General features: G+C 38.9%; 2 protein-coding genes across 4 annotated transcripts; one reads left to right on the top strand and one right to left on the bottom strand.

Moving 5' to 3' along the window:
• Positions 1–247: 247 nt before the first annotated feature.
• On the bottom strand, positions 248–20,103 carry fbxw8 (F-box and WD repeat domain containing 8). 2 transcript variants are annotated; one of them, XM_088290618.1, is made up of 12 exons: positions 19,543–20,103; positions 19,336–19,440; positions 18,273–18,437; positions 17,596–17,684; positions 16,646–16,803; positions 15,661–15,857; positions 15,355–15,579; positions 14,427–14,557; positions 11,053–11,226; positions 10,867–10,983; positions 10,122–10,265; positions 248–2,527 (listed from the first exon to the last, which is right to left on the bottom strand). In XM_088290618.1, exons 1-12 carry the CDS (start codon positions 19,894–19,896, stop codon positions 2,518–2,520), a joined length of 1,869 nt encoding a protein of 622 aa, XP_088146744.1. In that variant the 5' UTR covers positions 19,897–20,103; the 3' UTR covers positions 248–2,517. The 2 variants fall into 2 exon arrangements, with proteins under 2 accessions (XP_088146744.1, XP_088146755.1); XM_088290629.1 differs by lacking the exon at positions 248–2,527 and having other exon boundaries at positions 10,118–10,265.
• tesca (tescalcin a) lies at positions 2,456–9,288 on the top strand. Of its 2 annotated transcripts, none has more exons than XM_088290654.1 (8): positions 2,456–2,546; positions 3,469–3,538; positions 4,841–4,918; positions 6,974–7,113; positions 7,587–7,650; positions 8,422–8,527; positions 8,609–8,656; positions 8,839–9,288. In XM_088290654.1, the coding sequence occupies exons 1-8, from the start codon at positions 2,471–2,473 to the stop codon at positions 8,929–8,931; spliced, it is 675 nt and encodes a 224-aa protein (XP_088146780.1). In that variant the 5' UTR covers positions 2,456–2,470; the 3' UTR covers positions 8,932–9,288. The 2 variants fall into 2 exon arrangements, with proteins under 2 accessions (XP_088146780.1, XP_088146771.1); XM_088290645.1 differs by having other exon boundaries at positions 4,838–4,918.
• Positions 20,104–20,693: the final 590 nt, after the last annotated feature.

Raw genomic sequence — 20,693 nt, 5'->3', positions numbered from 1 at the left:
CAGACACGTCTGTTTTTTGCAGGGCCCATACTGATTCTTAGAAGTCCACGATAACTGAGCGTTGGAGCTGATTTTCAGTAAGAGGGAAAATATTGGCATCAAATTTGGGGAAAAGAAAGATTTGAAAAATGTAAAATGGCTGCCATCAGTAAAGAAACTGAAATGCCCTGTGTCTAGTTTGTCGATTTTTATTTTAATGCATTCATTCTGTTGACTTTGTTCAGTTGGTCAGAGGTTAATAAATACAGTTTGTTCATGATTTAAAGTCCAGGTTTTTCCCCCCACAATGATTTAGAAATTCATATAGTTGGGATAGGGACTGGGACGTCCCGCAAATAGCAAAAAAATGTGTGCCCAATTGGCACCCATTGAAATGCACTGGGATGTTACAAAATTCCAATTCAAACTCATTCTTAACACAACTGACTCAAGGAAGGTTTTAAAATTAGACTTGGTGTTTCAAATGAAATTTTGGGGTAATGTTTTGAACAAGGATGGGATTTACTAATTTTTTTGTCTCATCATTTAAGCAACATTTATCCTTAACTGTGTAATCATTCGTGGCCTCGTCATCGTAGGAGCTGTAACACCTTTCAAAACACACAATTATCAAACAAAAAAATACTCATACATCAGTTACATACTTTTCGCCTCTTGGGAGGGGCTGCCAGAATAGAAATGGAACTAAACGTTTACTAAGGCTCCATATCAAACTCAAGCCGTTGTTGGTTCTCGATGTGATCGCCTTGCGAGATGTGTTCGGTGGCCTGCGAGCCTGCTGATGACGTCACGCTTCAAGCACGTATTTCGCAAATATATTTCTTCGCCTTTTTTTATCCTTGGCTGTTCAATTTGTATATTTTGATTCACTAAATAAAAAAATAATTAAAAAACTGCCTTGCCTTGTCACATGAGTGCGGCAACTCGGACGTCACTTCTTCTTCCTATGCCCCGAGAAGCGGCTGCTGCAACAGCAGTGGAACGTTCACGTTTCTCCGGCCGAACTTGCAAGTGACAACAATGCCGTGGTTCACTCGGGCTGCAAGATTCTATGAATATAATGTTGTGAAATATTTCTTAATGAAACATGCCCATGTTGTCCCTCCGACCATTAATCACAGTCTGATTCCCAAAGCAACAGAACATTGACGTGATGTCTTCGGTGGGCACGCTGAACACCTAAGGATGATCTTCGCAAAAGTAGCAGTAAATAATGTACTTTTTTTTAAATCAGTACGTAGTAGTTCATCTCACACAAACACAACAAACAGGGGTGACAAACATGGAGACAAAGAAATAGATTACAAAAATATATATTATAGAGCATGACGTCACCAGCAAGGACTCCGATCACATCTAGTACCGACAACGTACGTAAGCCGACAAGCTACATTTTGTGTGAACCACATGAAACCAGAAATGTGCACTGAAGACAGCTCACCAACCGAAAGTAACAATTTTCAATGCGAATTTCCAAATAAAAAAATCACTACTTCTGTGACAAAAATTATTATCGACAATGAGAACGTAAATAGTTCAAAAGGCAGATGGCCACGGGCATATACAGTCATTAGTTACCTGTTGAAAAAATAGTAATGTAATCCAAATGCCATAATATTAAAGTAATGCAACTTGAATACATTTAATTACTTTTGAATTATTGCAAAACCTGATATTTTGAAGACATTTAATAAAACAAAAAAAAACATTTACAGGTTACCATGATGTCCTCACAGCGTAGAGGTTGTGGAATCGATTCCGGCCTTCCTGTGAGGAGTTTGCATGTTCTCCCTGTGCCTGCGTGGATTTTCTGCAGTTACTCCAGTTTCCTCCCACATTCTAAAAACATGCATGGCAGGTTGTTCGAATGCTCTAAATTGCCCCTAGGTGTTGAGTGATTCTCAACCAGTTTGCCGGGTCACATTAGAGTGTCGTGGGACCTGCCGCTGGAAATTATCAGGGTTCACTTAATTTAAAAAATTTTTTTTTTACTTATATATAAAAATATATCTATTTGTATCTCTATCTATAACAGTGACATAGTGACAGACAGAACAACGAAATTACATATCAAGTATATTATTGACACATGTATCCACTTTTTGTAAGATTTTTGTTTGGTGCTGTGGCGTGAAATTTTTCAAGCTTAAATGGAGGCGTTTTTCCAAATCCATTGTTTTGAATTGATTTCTCCAAAACGAATTGATAGAATAGAAAATGCAAGCTAATATAATTTTCCTGAAAAAAAGAATAAATAAATCGAGCTTGTTCTTGAAAAAATGGACTATCCTGGCTGGATGATCCCTTTAAGATGGGTCTGAAGGAGATGGAATGAAGGCTAAAAAGGGTTTTCCATGATCTCGTCGAGGATGGACTTAGGACCCTGAAGGAGGGAAGGGAGGGACTTGGCGAGGGAGCCGTGGCGGGGAAGCAGGCTTCACTTGGCCACCGAGAGAATCCGCGAGCGGCCATGGGAAACTGGCAGGCGCGTCCCGACCAGCAGCAGCAGCAGCAACACTACGAGGAGCTGGCACACAAGAGCGGATGTAAGTAAGACAAGACCTGAGTTAGGAAGGAAAAGAAAGCTGCTTGATCAACTTAACTAGTGAATCATGACTGGCTTGTGATTTCATTTGCAATTTGGATTCCAAATTTGATGACCTTTGACTCATTACTTGACAGTGCTCTCATTCTGTCAAGACAGATTTAAAAAATTTCACCTATTTCACATTCATTTGACAGATTTTAATATATTTTTTCATTTTTACTAATGTTATTTTTTTATTTTTTTAAATTAAAATGCAGATATGTATTTGATTTTCATTGAAACACTAAACATTTATATTATTTTATATATATTTTTTAGTAAATTAATATTGATAACCATTGCTCAGTAAAGACAGTTTTCATTTGGAATATTTTACACTGAAAAAGTTAAAATATATGTATTTTACACTAACCATATAAATGTGTTTTTTTTTAAAAGGAAATAAACGTTTAATATTATGGTCACTGTATTGGTAAAAAAATGCATATTTAAATGAACACTTTCTATTCTGTTTTCATTGAAATTGTTAAACATGCAAGATACTTAAAAATATATACATACAATTATGTAAATATTTAAAAGACATACTTCTAATTATAAGGAAATCGACTAATGAAAATGTGCATATGGTATTTTGATGAGTTTTGCATCTTTAGATTATTATTATTTTTAGATTGTGTGGTAGGTGTACCTAATATTGTGTCCAGTGAGTGTTTATACAGTTCCAGACACTTTAAACTTCTTTTTATGTCACTTCCTCATTGCTTGGCCCTTATCTTCTTTTTTTATAGACATTTCTGCAATTGATTTCTCACTTATGACCCACTTTTGTGTGTGTGTGTGTGGGGGTGCGTGTGCGTGTGCGTGTGCGTGTGTGTGTTCCGCCTGTGTGTGTGTGTGTGCGTGCGTTTGTGTTGAAGTTTCCACAGAGCAGATCAAAAATCTCCACAAAAGATTCCGCCAACTCAGCGGAAACAAGGAGACTATAAGGTAAAATGTCAACCAGAGTCTTACTTTGAAAAATAATTTTATTTTATTTTGAAAAGGTAGCCCAGTATGGCTAGCTCACCACTAGCGCAGCGAAACAATGCGTTGTGGGTGAGCTAACGTTTGACAAACAACGCAAAATTTGCCAGATAAAATGTCCAATGTGTTATTGCGCGAAGGTGGAACTAGCATGAAAGGGTAAATTGTTTTGTCTTTTTTGTTGCATTTGTCTTTTTTTTTTGTCTTCTTTGTTGTACAGTTCGGAACTCAACCACAATTTTTCCCACCTCATGTAAAAAAAAAATAAATAAATAAAAATCATACAAAACATTTTTTGTGAGCTCAGTTCAGCAAATATCAAAGGATTGACATAATGCAAGAGTTTTTGTTTTCTGTTTAGCTTGTACAGTTCCGAAAGCAAAAGGATTAACGGTTGTAGATTTTCTTTTATGTGGTACAATTTGGAAACCAATAACATTTTGGGGGGTGGAAAAAAAAAGGGCAGAGGTTAGCGAGAATTCATGGATTAAGTTGATTATTTTTTTTATGTTGACTTTTTCTGTTTTTTATGTTGTACAATTCACAAGTCAATTAAAGTTGCAAAACATCACGGCAGCAAGCATCCAGGAATTAACTTGCAACCGTTACACTTTTTCCTTTGGCTATCTGTCCACTCAAAATGACGCGTGCAACATTAAGCAAAGGCTTGGCTAACTTGCCACTCGCAGTCGGCTTTTTTGTTGGCTTCTTTTGGTTAACAATCCAACCAAAATTTCCAAGTCGATTTCCGGATTAACGTGACACAAAGGTTCCTTTGTGTCCCATTTTTCACACAACCCACACCTCGCCTACACCCAAGGAAAATTACGGCACAGACATCAAGTTGCTTTTGGTCCAATATTATCAAAGAAGCAAATCAACATTTTTAATTTTCCTTTAAACCAAAAGGACCAAGGGGACCCAAGAATAAATAATTTATGTTTTCTATTATATATATAAAAAAAAATTGAATTCAGTTTTCGGGGGAAAAAATCCTTCGGAATTCTTTCAAAACATCAAGCGCTTTCCTATCAAGAAACCTTGTTGTAAATGTCGCAATGCACTCCTCATGCTCTTTAAAAATCAATACACAGCCTCCTCGTTAAATAAAAAAAGTCTGGTCAGTTCAGTTAAGACCTCTGCCAAGGCTTCTTAACTTTTCCTATTTTGAGAGATTAAGATATTGGAAATGTGGGAAAGGGTCACATTAAAACAGACACGGAACTGTTTGTGTGTGCGTGTGTTTGTGTTGTCGCACTGCAGCAGAGCAAATTTGGACAGCATTCCAGCACTGGCCAACAATCCCATCAAGAAGCAAATCATTGATGCCTTCTTTGATAAAAGGTCAGCAAATATTGCAGTAGCCGCAACATCATTATTACCATTTTCATTATTAAGGTTATATTGTTTTTCATGACCAGATAGTTTCACTTATTTTTATCAATTCTTTTTAAAATGACTATCATAATAGTGGTGATTATTATTTCATATCTTTTATTAAACTTTGAAGGTTAAAAGATGTGTTCATACTGTTTAAAAAAAAAAAAGAAAAAAAAAAGAATGACCACGGTACAACACAGTACTAATAATAGAGGACTCAAAAGAACGACACTTTAAAATTAGAATATATTTAAAATAATTTAAGACGTCAGTTTTTAATTTATTTATTTTGCTAATTTTATTTGATTGACTAAAATATTAATATGTATATTTTTGGGGTTTAAGACTACTTCCACAAATAACAACTATTTGGCGCAATAATAATAACAATGAGATACTAATTAATATTTATAAATAAAATTAAAACACTGACTACACAACAGAGTATGGGATACTCATATTTTACTGGATTTATTATATGGAATAGTATTGATGTTGAAATTTTTAAGTCCAGTTAATAACGGCTTTTGGAATTATAATGGTAATCACATATTTAAGGCTTATGATTCATATTCAACTTAAATACTTAAAAGCACATACAGAACTGGGTTATATTTTTAATATATGGTATTAAAAATACCCTAAAAACATGATAACGTTTCTATTGACTGTCATCTAAACATAACATTTCACCTCCTTTACGTTGCAAATTTTTCAAATAAAATTAACGAGACTATAAAAATAAATTTGAGCGGTTTCTAAATGCTTCTGTCATGAAGTCTTTGGAGTTGGGCTTGCGCTCGCGTTTCAACTGATCTTATTTAGCTTGGCTATTTTTTAACAGAGCTTAGTATAGCATAGCGTAGTTTAGCTTAGCCTGGCCAAGTAAAGCAGCAAAGTGCAACACTGGCAAGTTGCCCTTTTGCACGCATTCAGTGCAAACATTCCTTCCAAAGCAGAGCCATAAAAAGCCCATCAAAATAGTTTGGCACAGACCTAAGGACATTCGCAAGACGTTTAGCTCGTCAGCCCTGCACACAAGAGCAGACTGCTATGGTGCCCAAAATGGATTTCATTTTTGGGGGGGAAGCCCGGGGGGAGTCAGGCTTTAGGTGAAAAAAACAAAAAACAAAAAAAAAAAAACATCAAGGCCAACTTGGTGCACCTCCACACACCATTGTCAGCAGTAAAAACAGTCAAATTAAACAATTTTGAGCTGAAAAGTTAATTATCTTGTTATTTTGTGAACAAATAATTACAATTAAACAAAAAAATGTAACCAGTTTGTGAACTACTATTTAATTTTGGAATGTTCATGTTTCACCCCAACAAAATGGGACAAAAAATCCTGAGAGTTGGCGCACCCCCTGTCACCTGCAAAGAAATGATGTCCCACCCATCGTAAAAAAAAAAACAATAATAATAATCTGACTTTAGGTGTAGAAAAAAAAGGAAAAATCAAGGCCAAACTGATGCACCTCCACACACCCTTGTTAGCTGCAAAAAGTCAAATGAAACAATTTCGAGTTGAAATTTTCATTTGTCGTTGAATAAATGATTAATCTTATTTTGTAAACAAATAATTAGACAAAAAAAAAACTGTGAAAAGGAGAAAACCTAATTGTACAGTTCCGAGTTAATATTGAATTTTGGAAGGTTCATGTTTAACCCCAAAAAATATATATACTATTTGGATGGGACAAAAAATCCCCACAGTTGGCGCACCCCCTGCCACCTGCAAATAATTGACGCCCCACCCATCAATCATAAAAAATAAAAATCAATAAAATCACATTTTAGCTGAAGAAAAAAAAAGGCAAATCAAGGCCAAATTGGTGCACCTCCACACACCCTTGTCCCTTGCGCACCCCTCTTCTGCAAAAATAGTATAACTGTTGAACTTCATATTCCGTCAACATCGTTTAAAAAAAAAAAAAAAAAAGTGCAATTGTACATTTGTGAGTTATCAAGCGTGAAGCTTTGCATTAGTTGATTAGTTTCCGTGGTCCCACCGGGCAGGAACCAGCGGCAGGACCAGGTGGGCTCATGGGAGGAGATCAACTTGGAGCACTTCCTGATGGTCATGAGTCACTTCCGGCCGCCTGCGCACAAGAGCGGCGAGGAGGAGCGGCAGGCCGCCAGGAAGCAAAAGCTACGCTGTGAGCATGAGCATTCGCTTGGCCGTTGTTGCACCCTTGAGAACTTTATTTCATGTCGTTATTGAAAACAGTCATTTAACCTCATATTACACACTTTTATTTCGTATTATTTTCTATCAGCTTGATTATTCCAACCTTGCCGTTTATACTTAAAAAAAAAAAGTAATTGGTGGTCAGAATTTTTTTTGGTACATTTATTTAAATTAAATACAAATTAACCCAACTTACTTTTTTTTTTTTAATTCAAAAGCGCCATTCCATATATTCTATTGCACGTACATATAATTTTACGACTATGTAATTATTGAAAGCTCATCATTACTTTTTTCTATTTTCATTAATTCACAAGCTCTATTTGAACGCCATATTTGTTGTAATAATTCAAGTCGCCCAGACAGACAAAATCTTTATCGATGATTGTGACATTGTTTGATGACGATGACGATGAAAAGAAAGAAAATTTGCATTTGCAGTTTTGTTCAACATGCACGACACGGACAGTGACGGAATCATCACGCTGGCCGAGTACAGGAAGGTAAGCCACGCGCTTCCACGGACCGGCCCGCTTTGCTTTCAGGGCCTGTCGCAAGACTTTTGTCCCACCTTCAAACAATGCAATCAAATCAAATTCATTCAAATGAATGAAATCTATCATCTCGTCTAATAATGAAACAAGTGGAAATAATATCAAGAATAAAAAAGTAGAATAAGTTAGAAAATGCGATTGTAAAATGAAGTTCCATTATTAAACAAAATGGAAACTTCAATGGTATACAAATTTAAAAATAAAGACCATGAATAAAATCAAGTAACAAACCTGATATGATCAGTTACTTAGAAACTATAGAAAAGGTCAATAATTATAAATTAATCTGCAGTATGTTCAAAAGAAGAATTTTTTGTTTGTTTGTACAATGTTTAGTTCATATTTCATTTTGGTAGAAGGATATGCTCATTTTAACCATTACATTTTACAAATCAGATTTTTTTTTTTATTTGAAAAGTGGGGTGAACAAATTTGTTTGTACACATGGGAAAATAAACTATTGCATTGTAATACTGAATATACATAAAATATTGAAAAAAATTATAAATAATTCACTTTTAAATATCCAAAAACGAGGCAAAAATATAAACTAAAAACATCAATAATCCCAGGGGATCCCATCCAGGGATTCAGTCATTTGAATAAAATAAAGTTCAATTATTGACATTTTTAAAGATTGACGCGAGCACTAAACGGACTTCATCTTGGGCAAGATAATCCAAATCAAATAAATTTGGATTATTATTTGTTCCCCTGCTGGTGGTGGAGGAGCTGCTGTCCAAAAGCGGCGCCATCGGGCACCAGGCGGCCAAGGCCATCGCTGACGCCGCCATGTTGGAAGTGGCCAGCATCAACGCGCCGCACATGGTAAGCGCACGCAACATGCCAACGACACGTCATAGGGAACACGCGCGATTCTAAAACTTGGCTTTGTTGGTTTCCTTTCAGGCGCCGGATGACTTTTACGAGGGGATTACCTTTGAGCATTTTCAACAGGTTTGAAAATAACATCGTTTCTGGTCCCTCCACACAAAGACTTACAGACCAAATGTTTGATAGTCTTACATTACTTTATCCTTCAGTTTTCGGTCTAACTTTACGGCCCCGAGTTTGTATTTTGACAGCTCATGAATGTTATTTTCAGTCAATATATTTACGTCTTCATTTCGGGCTGGCAGATTCTAGCGGGTTTGGAGATGGAGTCCCGGATGCACATCCGCTTTTTGGACGTGGACACCACCACCATGCACTGCGGAAAAGCCACTTCTTGACCTCTTGCTGATTTGTCTCAGACTCGGTGGAGAAACCCCCAAAGGTGCAACACAAGCCTTCCAAGGGGTCCAAACTGACCACACAGGAAATCACTGCACATGCAAATAGTTTATCCCCCTGGTTCAACCTGTCACCTTCGCAAGTAATAGCAGACAGAAATGCTGCGCAAACTCTGACATCATTTGTCTTCTTTTTCAATTAAAAATGTAGTTTTGGGTTAGAAATGTAATTGAGTAGCAGAAAAAAAAGGCTCAATTTTAATGTTGACATTTTTTTAAACAAATTTACAAATATGAACTTAAAGCTTACTAATCAACAATTTCATAATCATGTCTGTTTTCTAATAAAATGAGAACATATGAGCAAGTTTTCTGCCTTTTTTTCTTCCAAGTGCTTTTACTTCTTACATGCAGTAAAAAAGTGTTCAGTTGAACCAAGCAAACTCAAAAGAGCAAAGTGAAAGTCGGCCGACAGAAAAGAATCACAGGAGATGCTGACCTCGGCAAACTTTTTTTTAACGGACCCCTTGACAACATATTTTTGTGTTTGTTAAGACAAAGATGTCTATTACAGAGGAGGACTCGATTTCGTAAAACTCAATAATCATCATCAATTTTCTTGAATGTATGGTGGCGGTCCAATAAATTTTCAGATTTTTTTTGTATGAATTATTCTGGGCAAAATCAATATAAATAGTTATGAAAAATGCAAGCCCAAGGTATCTTAATGAAATATTTCAATGTTTGTTTCCTATACTAGAAATTCTGGAATTATTCATCGTCCTTTATTTGAACATATTTAAATTGAAAAAGAAATGCGTTGGCAAGCCATGATTAAAACAAATGAGTGACAAATTGTACATTTTTGTAACTTATCTTTACTGTAAATGGATAAAAAGTTTTAAAAATCCAAACCAAATGCATTTAAAAAAAATACATTTTATATTTTAGCATTTAGCTCAAAACCTATTTGCATTCAAAAAATAAAAATATACAGAACTTTGGATAGAACTAATTAAAACAAACAAAAAAACGCTCATTTAACTTTTTTATCATAATTTTCAAAACTTTTTTTTGTTTCCACAATTGCGTGGCGTCATCACCACACCTGATTGTAACATTCTGGCAGGCGAAGCTGATGTATTGTCCGCCAAGTGCGCATACGCCCGATGAGAAGGTTCCGCACTCACCTGAGGCGGTCGTAGGGCACAACCAGTGCAATGTTGTAGTTGTAGCCGTCAGATTGGGCGTAGTCAGACCTGCAGATGGGGAGGACGCCGCTGTCGCCGCCACTGCCGTCCGAGAAGTCGTAGTGGCAGATGACTCCTCTGTGCCTGGACGGGAACAAAACATGTTCGGAGTTAGGAACTGGCCAAAAAGATCTCGTGTGGCCCTGGAGGGCCACCCGCTGCCCATGTGCCTCATGTTGGTGACCCTTGAACCCCTTTTTCTGGAAGTAACTGAATTGTGACACAAACACTGTAATTCGCTACTCGCTGTGGTTCGACAGTATGTTGGAAAGAACTTTTGTTTTAGCTACACTCACATTTTAAAGTGATCTAGAAGGAAACTGGAGTTGGGATCGTTTTCAATGGCACATTTTCTTCTTGCTTAGAACGAACAAGACCCTTTTTAGACAAAAAAAAAAAAAAAGTTTAAGATGTAAAGTGGGAGTAATATGAAATATTATATAAACAAAAAGAAATCTGAATCCCAGAAACCCGACTTGAGACCCTCTAAAGATATTAAAAAAAATTTGAATTTGCTAATAAAACAAAATTGTAGCCCCAAAATATATATGAGGGAAAAGGGAAGCAAAAATAGACAAACGTTTAGTGCCACAAACATGTGAAATTAATAGCAAAAGCATGTACTTTGAATACTTCGAACCAGAGAGGCCAGGAAATCAAAACCCTCCAGCGGTCGCGCCGATACCTGCGGTGAGCCGTCAGGTCGTCGTCGGTGATGCACGCTCCCCGCGGCGTCTTGTCGTCTGGGATGTTGGCCGTCAGCAGCGTGCGGCTGTCCAAGCGCACGTGTCTCACGGGATGTCTGCGCACACCCACCATAGTGCCTCGCTAAGTCCGAAGTTGACGCCCAATCGGAGCTCGGCGCTCTCACCTGTTGTGCATCTCCCACAGCTTGCTCCCCATCCTCATCTCCCACACACACACCAGGCCCTCGCCACCGCCGCTCACCACTTTCCAGTCGTCGGCGCGCACCGACGTCACGCCCAACTGGTGCGCGTACAAGGATGACACGCATGTGCCCGAGCGCAGATCCAACACGCGCACCCTGGAAACAAAACACACAAATGCAAAAACATGCAGTTGTATTGAGAAAGTCCGAATCTAGAGCCTGATTCCAATATTTTTCCAAATAAAGGATCATTATTTTTGCAGATATCCCGAACGCATTTCATTTAATTGTCGCAATTATCTTCTATCGTTTTTTAAACAAAGGTATCCCAAGACGAGACCTTTTAGAAGGCTGTAAGTCAGCAGTGGTTCAAATCAAGGAAATAACTAAAATAATTTATTCTTGCCATTAGAAATTTTAAAAAAATGCAATCTTGCGATCTTTTTCATCGGGTACGACCAACTGAAAGTCACGTGATCGAGCCCGAATTCCAATTATGAGATCGGATCAGGAGCAATAGAACCATTTTTGATAATCGTTTTATTGTTTCTATACCTCGTTGGAATTCAAATGATCCAAATCATCTGAATTTCAGCCTCTCAGCAGTAAATATTCTCCAATTGATTTACGGTTAAAGAAGAGAAAATAACCTATCTTTTAAGAAAATCTGCAGCTCTTGTCAAATATAATAATTTTTATATATTTTATTATTCTTTATTTGTCAACACTCAAGGATTTTTGTCCTTGGCAAGAATTTAGTTGATTTTTTTTGTGTGATTTTTGCTAGTCGTGCTTGGAAAGAGTTTCTGACACTGTGTTTTGGGCTGTCATTTTTATTTGTTGTGAAAATCGAAGAATGATCTGAAGCCGTTCAACTTTGTCATGGTTTTGAAAATTGTTTTTTTATGGGCTCTGTCTCAACTCCCCAAAGTCTCTTGGTTTCATTTCGTTCTGCTCCTGTGAAATCTGGATCTCGCATAACGTGTGGAGAACTGAAACGGATGTCCATTTTTTTTTTGCAAGAGGACCTCCCCATTGAGGCACAAGAGAAAAATACAAAATTCTTAGCTGAAAAACATGAGCTTAGGGGAGAAAAAAAAAACAACTGAATTCCAACACTCAAGGAACCAGGCGGACATCTTTTTATGACTGCTCAGCCTTGGCAGTGGTCTGACATTCAAACTGGGAACGTAAGCGAACGGAATGTGGCTCCACCATGCGTAGGCGTCACGTTTCAAGCGGCTAAATTTCTATCGCCGCAACAATGACAGTCGTTGATCTACAGTCCAGCGACATCTTAGCAGAGGACACACTTGACACTTTGTCAAAGAACTCTTTCTTTGCTACATGTACACACACACACACACACGCCCACCCACCCCCACACACACGCACGCACACACGCACGCACGCGCACACAATCTGAACTTATCAAGTCAAACAGGACAAATTCACAAAGCAGATGCTGCACCGCATTAGTCGCCAAGTGGAAATAACTTTTCAAACATGAAAGAATGGAGGCCATTTTTTGCCATGTTGTTGAAGACTGTGAATGATTTGTTAAACTGGAGGCCAAACAAAGGAATACACTTTGCGTATTCAACCAAACCATGCAAGCTTAATGCTTACACGTAATGAGGAAACGGCATATATGGGCTAACAACACCAGCAATGACATTGCGGTAGTTATGCAGCTGTAAACGAGTTGATTTTAAAACAAAGGGAGCAACAATTCTGAAATGTATTCATTTAGTAAATTCCAGAGGTAGACCTAAATGCGACTGGTCCACATGAAATATTGCTATGAGTAGTATTACTTTATTTGACCTAGAACAGGGTGATAAGGCTTTAAATAATGATCACGTTACATTTTTTTTCAGATTGCTCAATCTTGTCACAATGTTTTGAAAATGATTTTTAGACTTCTAGGTTTAAAGCAACTGCACAGAAAAATAATGGAAAAAAAACAAGAAATACTGTGAAGACAAATATGATAAAGACGATGAAAAATATAAAACAACTTTAACTCAACATTGCATCACGATCAGAAAAGTAGAAAATAACCAAATGAAGGGGACAATATAATAGTGTAAAAGGGTGCAATATCCAAAGCCAACCACCAGAGGGCAACGTTGGCTACCTTGCAAGAGGCTCCAAAAGGAGATGAAAAGCGAAGAGGAACCACACACGTCGGAACAGCGCTGTGAATGCCGGCAAACATCCTCAACAAATGTCCTATTTTTGAGTTTGACAGAAAATAAAGCAAATAAAAAAATGGGACAATCTGAGACAGATCGTTTCTGCACCACGCAGCACGACCCAAAGTGGCGCAGGAAAGGGTCGTCTCTTATTGGCTATTGTCACACACGTGTTCGATGGAGCAAATATGTTCGCTGCTGATCACTGTCATCAGATACAATTACCTTTTTAAATGAAAGAAAATAGGAGAGGAGTGAAAGTCGAGGACGGGTGGACATTTGATGCTGGCTGCGTTGGACGTTTTGTAGTTGGAAAGAAAAAAAAAAAGCCAAAATGATTACGCTAGCATGCTAATGTGCTGTAATGAAGGCGCAGCGTCAACAGATGGACCTGAACGTCCCAGGGGCGCCGTAGTGCTCGCTGACCTCTGATTGGCTGACAGATCATCAATCGAGCAAAAAGCTCAACGTAAAAGGAGGCCAAATTAATTTTAATCACAAAGGCGACTGAAATTCTAATCAGGCCTTGTTACCAGCCGACTTTAGCGAGGTTTATGGGCTGGAAAATTCAGATTCAAATTTTGTATGTATTGTTTGCATTTTAGCAGTTTTTTTTGTGTGTTGTGCATGTTCATTTGTGCGTTTTTGGTCATTTTTGTGATTTCATGTATGTGTTTTTGTTCTTAATGTGTTGTGTGCTTCTGATTGTGTGGTTCTATTAAACTCAACTTTTTTCCCTATGTCCCTATCGTGCGTTTTTGACACCAGAGTCTTCCGTTTTAAGTATCTGCCGAAACAGAGTCCCAATCCAATTCCTCTGCAATGCATTTAAAAAAAAGAACATGCATTTAATTTTTCTCAAATTGTTATAGAAATATATATTTGGACATGTCACAATTGCTAACCTGTCCGTAACCCTCTGAAGCTCTCTTAACTCTTTGACGATGCCGTAAAGTGAGGAGGCTTCTTTCTATCAGGCAATGCAGTCTTATTTAGAGCATCTTTCAAGTTTGTTTTATCCCTGTAAAACAAGCTATTACGTCCAACCAAGCGCTCTGTCTCTACGTGTCCTGCAGGAGAGCTGTGAGTGACGCGTGTGGGTGGGGGTGTGTGTGTGGGGGGTGTGGGTGTGTGTGTGTGTGTGTGTGTGTAACCCACCTCCTGTCTTTGTTCCCGCACACCAACAAGTGTGGCGCATTGCCGTCATCGAGGTGAATGCAGGTGAAGTCGCCTGGCGAGTCACCGACACACGCCACCGCCTTGCCTGTCTCCAAGCTGTAGACGTGAATCTGGGGCAGCACACATGCATTTGTGTTTGGTGACATTATGTCTCACTTCAGTTTTCTATACTTGAATAACATGTTTGGAATAGTCAAATGTGACTTAAAACAGTTCCGCCAGCACATAATCCCATCGGAAGCCCGTTGAAGCAGACAATTAGCAGCGCTATGTTTTCACACACAGGCAAATGGGAAGTGCGGGACAGAGTCCAGCAAAATTGACTTTTCTAATGAAATCATTAAAATGTGAAAAAGACAACAGACGGGTGGACGGAGGCGGGACAGAAATAAAAACGCTAAGCAGGAGAGAATTAAAGAGGAATGACGTAAACCTCGAGGGAGCCAGCGCAGTGCGAGTGTGTTGCTTATTTGGGCCAGGAGAGCTTTTATTATATACCCGCACGTGCAGACATCTAGGACACGTTCGGAAAACAAAGACGGCAACTCCAAGAAGAAAAAAAAGAGCCTGGTGTTGCTGATTAAATTTTGTATTTGCTTTTCTTGTTGAGTTTTGGATGAGAGAAAAGTTGTAATATTGTAGGAAAAATACATCCAAATTTACAGGAATATTGTTAAACTATTAAGAGAGGAAACAAAATAGACATTATCATCTTTTTTATTATTTTACTTTTCTCTTTTTCCTCCCTAGAGTATATTGGTCTTGAATATTTTAGGGGCAGTCTGGAACCCTGCCAATCAAGGGTTAACTTCTTTTTGCTCATGATTTTTTCTTTTGCACTTTTCTTCTTCTTTTTCTTTCACTCTCATTGTTTTTCACATTTACAAACCCCGCCCATCGGGCTCACCTTGTTGCCTGCGTCATGCATGGCCCAGCCAACACGCTTCACACCAAACGCAACTCGATGCTCGGAGGCTTCCAGGCAGGTGACAGGATGTCCGTACACAGAGTGCAGGCTCCTGGCCTCTTCCTCCTCGTCCAACAAGTAGACCGATTCGCCGGCTGCCACTGCGGTCAGTGCACGCCGGCGCCGCCGCCCCGTGCTGCCGGGCGCCAACACCAAACTGTGAACCTAAGAGACAGGCAAGCTCACTCATGTGAGACAAAATATTTTTTGGGTGAGTGTGTTGTTTTTGTTTTTTTAATAACGAACGGGTTTAGGGAGGCGAGTCACGGCAAGCATCCTCCACGCTCCTCTGTCGTCAGTTCCGTCCAGTCGGACGTCCGAGTGGGCGGCGGAAGCAAGGACGGAGCCGTCCTGGCTCAGCGCCATAGCGCAGTGGATTCCCGCCGTCTGGTGGTGGTAAATGGGCTCGCCGCCCGTCTGCGTACTCCACACATCCACACAACCTGCAACGTAAGTCAAGGTCAAGCTCCATCTGAAGTTAACAGGCAAGCAACCTGACCTCTTTTGAACAAGAATTGAATGCATTTAAATAAATAAGAAATTACATTTGAAAAAAAAACAGGAAAATATTTTTAAAACATTATTTGAAATGATTTTTTTTAAGGCTCAGACAAACCTTTTTAAATACAATAAAACTTTGTTTGTATAGTGCATTTCACAAGTATAAAAACAATAACAATCCTAATATATAAATATAATACTGTAATAATCGTCACAACAATAATAGCAATTATAATTACATAAATACTCAAAAATGACCTGTTTTTAATTTAAATAAAACATTTATATATTTAATTAATTTTGAAATTATGTAAAAATAAATTAAAAAACACTAAGATTTCAGCATTTTATTCTTGTAATATTTTAAAAATTAAAAACCATTAAATTAATTTATTTCATGTTACGAGTCAAAGTGACCGTTTAAAGTTTAAAACTCCAGAAATTAAAGAAAAAATCATTTAAAATTTCCTGCTGCTATTTTTCCATTGTTTTAAATTAAAAAAAGAGTAACGGTGTTTATTAATTGTTAGAAAAATGAAATTGAAATAACTGCCATATACTTAAAAACCTCAAATATGTTTTTAATTTTATTAATAATAATAAGCTTTTTCAAAACCCACAAGAGTATTTGCCAGAATCAACTTGGAAGACTAGAAAAGCTGTAAGAGAAGAAAAAAGAAAGCAGCTCATCTTTATTTACAGCGAAGGAAGTCGGGGCTGCTTAGCTTACCGTCACTGTAGGCAGCCGCCGCTACATTACCGGCAACCCGCACAAGAGCGACGGGTGGCCTGGGCTCGGAGAGAACCGACAGCCAGTTGGACTTGAGGTGGGACGACGGTAGGTCCCAGTGCAACGTGTTCCACAGCCTGACATCCCCCGACGAGTACCTGACGGGCGGCAGAAATATTTTTGAGAAGTGAGATTTTCAGGATAATAAATCCCTTTTAAAATGTTTTATCATTTGCTTTTGTTTTTTGGGGGGGAGAAAATCTTAAACATTTCCCATTCCCAAAAGTTCTTTTTAAGAAAAAAAATGGGTGTCCCCCATAATTATTGGCACATCTGGTTAAGATGTGTTAAAAGCCATTTAATGAAGTCTTTTTTTTTTTTTATTACAAATGCATTCAGACACATTCAGACAAAATCAAGCTCCTCCCTTGGCCATGTCAATCCCTAGTCGTCAACCCCATTAGAAACGTGCCTGTGGAGGGAGCAAAAGGGGAGTGAGCAGAGGTGAGGAGCCAGGTGGCTGGATGATTTTCAAGAGATTGTGAAACATTCTAGCAGAAGATGAGATGCTGTTTTGTTGGCAAAACGGGCTTGTGCAAAGTATTCATATCAGGCCTGCTTATACTTCTGGCAAACAGAAATTCATGTAAGAATGATTTCTTAATGTGGGATTTTTTTCCCCTCCGAAAAAACTCACTTGAATTAAAAATGTTATTTTTCTCTTTTTTATAATGTTGGTCCTATATTATTTTAAGGATAAAAAAAGATTTTACTACAAGCTAAAGAACAGATTTTAACCAGGGGTGTCAATAATTATGGAGGGCAACGTATTTTTGGAGAAACGCCCCAAGGCAACTTATTTGACTTATTTTAGAAAAAGGCTGTTGTTTTGTACAATTTTTAAATGTAATTTCTTTGGATTACAAAGTGGTATGATTTGTGATCCTCACCCTGCCAGGACGTAGTTGTCAGAGGAGCTGACGTCGCACAGCACCTTTCCCAGCTCAAACTGCAGCTGACTGATGCAGCCGACCCGATTCTGCATGTGGAGCAAAAGTAGTGAACAAATGATGAGAAAAAAAAACACCAAAAACTTTATTAATCTTTCTTAAAGGGAAAGTCAACTGCAAAAAACATCTTGGCAAGAATATGTTCTATGCAAGCCCACGAGTCGAAACAAGGCATTCGGATTAATTTTGTGTTTGCGGAATCTGAGTTGACCAGGAAAATCCACCCGCTTTCAGTCATCTCTCGGGCGGCCATTTTGTCAATATAAGTTGACTGAAAATGACATCATAGTTGCTCAGGGCTAAGGTAATGACCAATCACAGCTCATCTGTTTCCTGAAATTGATCCACGATTGGTCGTTAGCTGAACCTTGAGCAACTGTGATGTAATTTTCATTAATCAGAATGTCATGTTTAGATTAGTGAAGGCGCAAAGAAAGTTTCATTGCAAATAATAGTTTTGGGTTGACTTCCCCTTTAATGCAACACTTCACCCATTCTAACTTGTAAGATTTTCTCAAACGTCATGCATGGTTTGCTTTGTTGTGCCAAATGGTGCCATCTGAGATTGGCATCAGTGTTTGCCACGTGACGTCATGTTGAAAAATGCAGCCGCTCACCTTCCAGTTGGCTCGGACGTTAGCGGCCGCGTTGCGGCGGTCTCGCAGCGCCGCCTTCCAGCAGGGCGAGTCGGAGATAGCGGTGGCGTGCCCGTGGCCCTCCGCCACGCACAGTCTGAACCAGAGCACGCCGTCCTCGGCCAGTGCTCGCCACGCCTTGCTCACCTGTCGACAGAAACACATGTGCAGCATTTGGATTTTGACAGTAGAGTCAGACTAATGAATGGGTCGATATTAGACCATTTAACTACAATAACCTTGGTGACCACTGACCATTGCTTTTGACACGGTCAATTTTCTCAAACAATTGTGATTTTTGTCACCTTTCGGTGATGTATTGGTCGAATGAGTGTGACCTGAGCATCCAGAATGCAAGCTCATCGAATATATTGACAATTTACTTCCATGGGTCAGATTTGAAAAGAATCAGAATTTCACGGTTCACAATGACTTGGGAAAACAAAAACTCAGATAGATAGCAAGAGAACAAAATTGCTCGGCAGTGTGAACACAGGTTTAATGATACTTTTTTTAAGTTCTAATGTGGGGAAATTGAGGGTAAAAATGTTCTAATATTTTACCGTCGGGCCAATCAGACACTTTTGATCATATATGACACAAATGCGCTTCGTTTTGTTAGAAAGATACAATCTCCCTCTTCAAGTGATATTTTTTAACATGAAATAAATGATTTTGATGAATTGACATCAGATGTGCACTAACAAGCAAGCAGAGACCTGCTGCGACCTGGTGAGAAACAAATGTAAACACAGGAGAAAAGGAGCATTTAATAAGGCGCCGTAGCGCCATGTACGGGATCAACCGCTGTATGCACTTAGTGAAGGCCCTCTGAAATTGATTTGGTTAGCCCTTTAGAAATGTGCGATTCATGTGTAAATTTGACTAAGTTTTTCGTTTGATGCTTTTAGAGTTTCAGAGGTTCATCTTACACTGAAAACTACTCATTGTTCGATGAAAGGAAAACTAACTGTGATAATTAACAGTGATTACACAACCGATGGCGTGCGAACAGATGGATAGCTGTTTGTCTTAAGTCACTCACCTGTGCACATCTGCCGAGCTCAGTGCGGTTGAGATATTGGAATATTTTCAGGGCTAACTCATACGGCAAGTCCGTGTCAAAGAAGGGAATGTCGTTGGCCTCGTTCTGCATTAAAAAGTAAAAACAAAAAAGAAAATAAACGAGGGTGAACACTGTGTAGTTCACTCGCGTCTATAATGAGGAGGTGGTTTCAGAGTGCCTCCATACCAGGTCCAGAATAAGTTGATCCACCAGCTGCTTTTCCTTCTGAGGATGCTTCAGGGACTCCGTGCAGGGGTCGCTCTCATCCTGATACTTCCGCTTGCACCTTTCCTTCGCGAGCCTGTCCAAAAGCGGGCTCGTCCTGCCGCCCAGCAGGCCCCTGGTGATAGATACGTAGCCGGGCTCTTCCACGCCACCACTCCTCTCGGACTCGAGCTCGCCTTTACCTCCACTCGGGTCTTTGTTTTCGGTACTGCCTTGACCGGGAGATGGAGAGGGAACGAGACGCCGCTCCTCTTTTGAACTCCATAACTCACGTTTCCAACGGTCCCTGAACGCAGCAAGCTCGTCCTCGGCCATAGTGTACAAAATGTCATTAATGTAAAGGCAACATTATTAGTTAACGCGTCGAAAACGACGAGAACACCTCCCGTACGGAAGTGTCGGGACCTAAACAAACGACTAGTCCTTCACCAGAAAGAGTCCGACGAAGGACACAGCTCTAAGAGAAAAAGGTTCCTGTCAAGGAAAGAAGTTAATCGTCGGTAATATCGCGACATAACCGTCACTAAGGGCGGCTGCGAACCCACCCACCAAAATGTTTTTTTGATTTTGTGGAGGTGATCATAAATCCAAAATATGGAAACCCCCTCCCCCAAAAACTGAAATCTTTTACATTTTCAGATGTTGAAGGGGACAAGAGTAGAAATGAGCATTTGCATTATGGTGGAGATTGGTCGCCCTTTTAAACAGAACTGACCAAGCAAGCAATATTACAACGCTTGCCTCCTCGCAGTGACGTTGACAGCCGAGCTCCACATGTTGTACTAATTCGTCGTTAATTTCATTTTCATTTCTTTTAGGGGGTGAATTTTAGTACTGGTGTATTTTTTACACGCACACCTATTATAGAAATGCCAATATTCAACTGGATTAACCCTTAGATGCCCAAGTAAAGACCATACCCTTCTATAAGTGGGTCAAAAATGGCCCATATTAGAATTAATGTGTTTTGCCATTTTGCTTATGAAAAATCACTTGTATAATATTTTGTATTATATTTAGGACCACACAAGAATGATTTCAGATTTGAAATAATCTTTATTTTGCACTTTTGTACATGTCTATGAACACTCATAAACTTGAAATGTTCGCAG

This window comes from Idiotropiscis lumnitzeri, chromosome 1, assembly GCF_059441095.1.
Source record: "Idiotropiscis lumnitzeri isolate Australia: NSW breed Sydney's pygmy pipehorse chromosome 1, RoL_Ilum_1.0, whole genome shotgun sequence".
Classification (NCBI taxonomy): Eukaryota; Metazoa; Chordata; class Actinopteri; order Syngnathiformes; family Syngnathidae; genus Idiotropiscis; species Idiotropiscis lumnitzeri.
The sequence above is the reverse complement of the archived record's forward strand: the minus strand, read 5'-3'. Positions and strand labels throughout refer to the sequence as shown.